Here is a 6,238-nt window from a genome sequence, read left to right on the forward strand (position 1 = left end):
ATCACTTTGAGATTCAAAAAGACATATAGACAAAACAAAATTAATTCCTGCGGCTCCTGACAATACATTGAGGTCTTAAAATGCGAAACGATCGGTCTATGCAAGAAACGGAACATTATTTACAACATGTTTACCTCTAATACACTGCCTTGGCAAAGCGCCCTGATGACGTATACCCGGGGAGCGTCTTCACACGTAAGCTGGCACTGTTTGTTTACTACAGAGAGGGAGGCTCTGCACGTGTTCACCAGCAGTACGAAAAGCTGTTTAAAAGTACCGGTCATCACAATGGCTGATGATTTCTATGTAACAGACAACGTGTGGCCTCCAACTTATACATGGCAAGCTAAAAAATAATGTGCAATATGCTAGGGCTCAAAATGGAAAAAAGCCGGCATCTTCAGGCAAGCTGGACCACTTTCGGCAGCTGCCTCACTGATTTATTCGAGTTGTGGCATTGCAATGTTCAATATGTGACAACAGAAGCTCTCCACCTCTGTTGTCATCGCATGACACTTAGAACAAGAAAACCACCACATTTCAAGAGACCTCCGTCTCCCCGAGGCTTGATGACCGGCTGTTGCTGCTGCTTCCTCCATCTCCCAGTTCTTGATCAATGTATTCTGGTTCAAACAAAAAATACATTGAATTTAGTGTTACATCGAAATCCGTTGTGATGACTGGTACTTTTAAAAAGCTTTAGGTGTTCGTACTGCTGGTTATCATGCCCCCTTCCTCTCTGTAGTAAACAAACAGCATCAGCTCACATGTGAGGTCACTCCGGACCCGAGGATACGTCATTATGCAACAGGAAGCTCGCGCTGCAGACTATTGTGAACGCGCTCAGGACCATTTGCCAAGGCTGTGGATTAGAGGTAAAATTTTTGTAAATGTTCAGTTTCATATATAGACTGATCAATGTATGGTAAGGAGCTACAGGTATACATTTTTTGTCTGCTTATGTTTTTTAGAATTTCAAAGTGATGGCACCCATTGTATAAATCACTAAGGACCATGGTTTCACCAAAAATATCTAACTGTTCTACTGAAGAAAAAAAAGTTACCTACATCTTGGATGGCCTGAGGTTTTTTTTATCCCTTTAAAATAAGTATGTTTATCATTTTTAAAATAATATTTCTGCTTTCAAAATGGAGGCCTTCCCAATCTGACTTTGATCTTCAGTAGTTTCTGACCTAATTCTGTTTTTCCTCATCTTTCCATGAGATTAGATCAGCTGCGTGTTGCCAACCATACTGTCCTCTTTTGTATTCAGAGTAATCCATCCATCTTCCTAGCATTATTCAAGCTCATTTGCAGGGTCCGCTTCACACACATTTGATTTGCACAGATGAGAGTGCTGCATTCACACACACTCCTAGAGACTATTTGGCATAGCCAATCCACCTAACCTGCATGTCTTTGGACTGTGGGGGAAACCGGAGCACCTGGAGGAAACCCACTCTTGACACAGGGAGAACATACAAACTCCACACAGAAAGGACTCGTTGGACCTTATTGTATTCTGACTAATAAATTGCAAAAATTATTTTACACAATCTCTTAAGAGATAAATTCCCAAGTTAATAGGTAATTCTACAAATAACCAGACATTTTTGGCACTTTAACAGTAAACTGTCTTTATGCAAAATTAAGCTTTAAATGTAAATTTTTTCATATAGGTTATTTATTTATTTACTTCTCTAGCGCTTCACACAGGTTATTTGCAGCGGCCAGGAGATAAAATGATGTAGGGAAATCAGTAATGTAGCCTGTGCAATCAAAATTATATCAATAATAACAAACATTCCTTTCCACACAAGCTAAATGTTTCTTTGGACTCTTACTGGCTTGGTTATAGGCTACTCTATAAAACCCAGTGAAATATTTCTCCTTTACAAAGAACAAAATAAAGAATGCAAGCTTTCATGTTGGAGGCATAGAGTTAAAACAACATAAACCTAACGAAAATATCTTTACAAAAGAAAAAAGATAGAGAGATAGAACTGAAGAAACAGCTCCCCAAAATGTAGCCTACATCCTCATGCCATTATTGCATTGTGAGCATAGGATAGGCTACTCATAAAACGGACGACTTGATTTCGTTAAATATAATTTCATCGATTATAGCATCATTCACCATGCCTAAGTTAAGAACAATTATTTTGTTTATATTAAATCATTTGTATCATTACGCCGTGTCTACAGTTTTTAGTAGGTTAACATTATCGTTAATGGTTCAGACTGAAGTTCGGGTTTCTGTATGTTTTTAGCAAACATAGGCTAATGCGGAGATGCTGTGTGTAGGCTATGCAGCCTATTAAAAAATGAAGAAAAAAAACAAATATATATATATATATATTGAAGAACAAAAAATTCTCAAAGGAAACCAAAATATACTTTAAAATATAGCCACAAACAATATAAATCGTAGCTACACAATGAAAGTGCATTAACTAACTGCGCTTATTCCTTACCTCTTAAAATACAGTAGGCTATATAGGCCTGCCAATTGTGATAAATAGGCAATGTGTTAAGAAAAGAAGAAGAAAAAACTTAAGCGTTTAAAAACGACTAAGAAATTCAACAACGTCCGCATGGCCATTCTGCCGTGCCACATCCACAGGTCGTAAATTGTTGTTATCTGTTGCATTGGGATCAGCGTTAAAGCGGATTAAAATCCGCACAGTGTCAATGAATCCGGTTCTGGCAGCATCGTGCAGAGGTGTGCTTCCTGTCCCGGGATCAGGCAGATGAGGATCCGCTCCATATTTCAGCAGCAGGTGAGCCAATGTTGTGTTACCCATCATCATCACCTGCGAAAAACGTGAAATGTTTTCCCTCAGAAATAAAAGTGTGGCGGGTCTTTACTCTTTGGTATAAAGAATTGTTCCATATAAAAAGAACATGTCGGCTGCGATTTCTACTCTTGCATTATTTTAATAATTAAAGAAGAGATTCTTTCGTTCAGTAAGAGGCCTATTGTTGTTTGCTAATTTGTACAGCAATGATAAAAATAATTAACGGGCAGTGCTATTAATTCAATGACTAGTATTATAACATTTCTCTTATGTTTTTATTAGCCTAGTTAATATTGTCTATCAATTAAGTGCATATCATATGAGTAGCCATGCGCACTTGTGATAATATTAAACATCTTTCGTTAAAAGATAAAAAAAAAAAAAAAAAAACATTTCACTGGACAATAAATCCATGGCAAAATATTAAACGTCCAGGTTTTTTTTATTTTTATTTTTTTTATTAGATTTACAGCCCATCCTGATAGTATATAGGCTTATAACAACAATTTGTTTTTACACAGTTTAGGAATAGGATTTTATTATATATATATTAAAGTAGAGGCTAAGTTTTAGAAAACGTTAGCTACTAAAATGTGACGTTGAGACACGTTATTTGAAGCACATGATTTTCTCCGTCTTAAAAATAAAAAGGCTACTGTGATAAAAATCGCAATTTCCTTAACTATTCAAGACAAATAAAACAGCAAAGATTTTTTATTTTACTATTTTTTTTCTACAAATTAAAAAATAAAGGTTTTTGGTTTCCCACAATAACTAGCCTATAATAGGTACACCACACCACAATTCTACACTATTGAGTATTATGCTTATTCTTTAGACTACATTTTCAATGAGATTATTAAAAGTAATGAGAATGCCAATAAACAAGTCCATATAGGTTAGGCCTATATGCTATGTTGAAATTGTTTCCACTTAGTCTCACGTCTTAAAATAACTTATAATAGATATAATATAATAGATAACTTAAAATAGGCATATTCAATCCAAGTTAAATAAATAGGCTAAATAAGTAAATAAATGAAAATTAAATAGCCTACTGTATTAAACCAACTTTAAGAAAAAATTAAGCACAATCCTAAAGGGATATTACCATCATTTTGTGAAATAATTTGACCTTTCGTACAACAGTTAAATGCCTTTCTATTGTATTATAATAATTAATGTTGTGCAGTCCGTCTTTTTTTATTTATTTTTTTTATTCTTAGGACACGTCTGAAAACGTACCTGTATAGGCGTTCTTCCGAATTTGTTAACACTGTTGACATTCACTCCTTTAGAAAGTAAAAGCTGAACAGTGCAAGTGTTCCCAGTGGCGGCTGCTTTGGTCAGTTCATCCTCGACATGCATCCTCTTCATCATAAGTCCACTGAAGAATTTCACTTTGACAGGTAAAAGCAATGAGGATAATATGCGATAATAATCACAGTTCACAATGCATTTCAATCTTTCCTGTCACAGGCATAACATGTTCCCCTGCGCTGCGTAAATGAGTCGAATCAGCTCCTTCATAAGGTTCTTTGCCTAATAATTTATACACGTCGGGAGATATTTGTTCGGACTTGCCTCTTATAATATGAACGTCACGGCAAACCGTGCTGCAGTACTGTATGTACTGCGCATGCGCACTCAAACAGCTGATCCAGGAAGACTTGGAGCTACAGTGACGCGATAAAGCAGTAAGGAGAGGCTGTTAATGTTTTTAAAAAACTGGTATTAAAGAAATTGAAAAAGAACAATCGCGTTTTCTTTGTCAGTGTCTACAATCGTAATTAAAAACCTATTCAAGCAAATCAGGCAGTTACAGCTTATGGTGACATTTTGGAAGTCAAAGCGGGACGAATGTTTAGCCTACCCAAGAATTTTTTTTCCAAAATGTTCGAAAACATTACTTTAACTGAACTAGATTTAGCAATGGATTGTCACAGTAGCCTACTGATTAGCTACACTGCTATTTACTTATAGCTTATTTAATTTAGGCCATGTAGGCTAGTCATTATTTTGTCAGTAGCCTACAGTAAGCTATATGGGAAGCAAACACGCATCTGATGTTTGAGACACGATCAATAATAAAGTATAGCCCAGGCCTACATTTACGTTACACTTTTCTAAAAAAAAATTTTTACAGCTGCACACAATTCCAACTTAGGAGGACGGGAAATTCCTGTGATGTAGCCTACTGCAATTATCCTGCTACTTTTCGTTTTATAGTGCTATTTCCTTCATTGCATTATTGTACAGTGTACACTATGCAAAAACAAAATCTTTTTGGTTTTAGCATTATTTTCTTTGAGCTCATCTAATATGTTTGGGTGTGTTATGAGTATTGCTGATTAAGATCTATTGTTCTTTTTTTTTTTTTTTCAGTGAGAGTAGTAAAATTAGTAGAACATTAATTACATAAACTGTCATTTTTTATCCAATGGTCTAGGAAGAGATCATGTTCAAACCTAAAATAAAAGCTTTACATTCTGAACTGCGAGGGTTTACCTTAAGATGGAAGATGATTCATTTTAAACTGTAACATTTAGTATATGCAGGATGATGATGCATCAGCCAATGTTTTATTAAAGGAAATAAATAGAATAATTTGCTAATTTAGTTCTCAGCATAAAAAGTAAAGTTATTCAAAAAGAGTGCAAGAAGCCCTATAGCTAGAATGTAAAGATTACTTTTAATATAATTTTTAATCTTCTGTGCCAACATTTTACTCCACAGATCTAAAAGCATGAATTTGTCCACAAATCCCTCATTAACAAATATATACAAATAACTTTAATATTCAACATAATACGTCACAGATTAGTATTTCCCAAAGACACAAAATTAGATCAGTTAACCTCTAAACTGTTTTAACTGACTAAATCTTATAAATGTTCATATTTAGATGAACATTTGTTATTAAGAAGAGCATCGCCATTCATTAAATGTGTTGAGACTAAATTGTGTGCCATATGGTCAAGAGAAAAAAAAAGGTTTGTGGGCATCTTGCCCCGTTAGGCATCGTACCCATTGCATTATAGGGGAGCATGCATATTTTTTTCAATAATAAATAATGTATATTCACTATGTTTTGTTCCCAATTATGTTTTTTCTGACATTACAGTTAAGGTGAGACATAGCCTACTTATTTTGCATGGTTCATAAAAAAATCTGAGCTGTCTGAATTACTTTTTTCCTCAAATACAATAAAATGGAAATATCACTCTCCTCTTAACTGCTGTATGATTTCCTTCTTGGTAAACATAGTATAAATGTTATATAAAATTATATTAAAGGTTCACTCAGTAATTTGTTTTCATTAATTTCACACAGATATATATTATTACATGATTACATTTTAGGTTATTGAACACTTGTGGAATAGATGGTACCTGTAAATGAGAACCTTGTTTTTGTTGCTGTTATTTATTTATTTGGT

At 34.6% G+C, this 6,238-nt stretch overlaps 1 protein-coding gene across 1 annotated transcript; it reads right to left on the reverse strand.

Moving 5' to 3' along the window:
* Window positions 1-2,562: 2,562 nt before the first annotated feature.
* On the reverse strand, window positions 2,563-4,167 carry cdkn2a/b (cyclin-dependent kinase inhibitor 2A/B (p15, inhibits CDK4); the record flags this gene model as incomplete). Its single annotated transcript, XM_079811661.1, has 2 exons — window positions 2,563-2,814; window positions 4,045-4,167. The coding sequence occupies 2 exons, from the start codon at window positions 4,165-4,167 to the stop codon at window positions 2,563-2,565; spliced, it is 375 nt and encodes a 124-aa protein (XP_079667787.1).
* Window positions 4,168-6,238: the final 2,071 nt, after the last annotated feature.

Source organism: Gobio gobio (genome assembly GCF_949357685.1).
Source record: "Gobio gobio genome assembly, chromosome: 3".
In the NCBI taxonomy this organism is placed as follows: Eukaryota; Metazoa; Chordata; class Actinopteri; order Cypriniformes; family Gobionidae; genus Gobio; species Gobio gobio.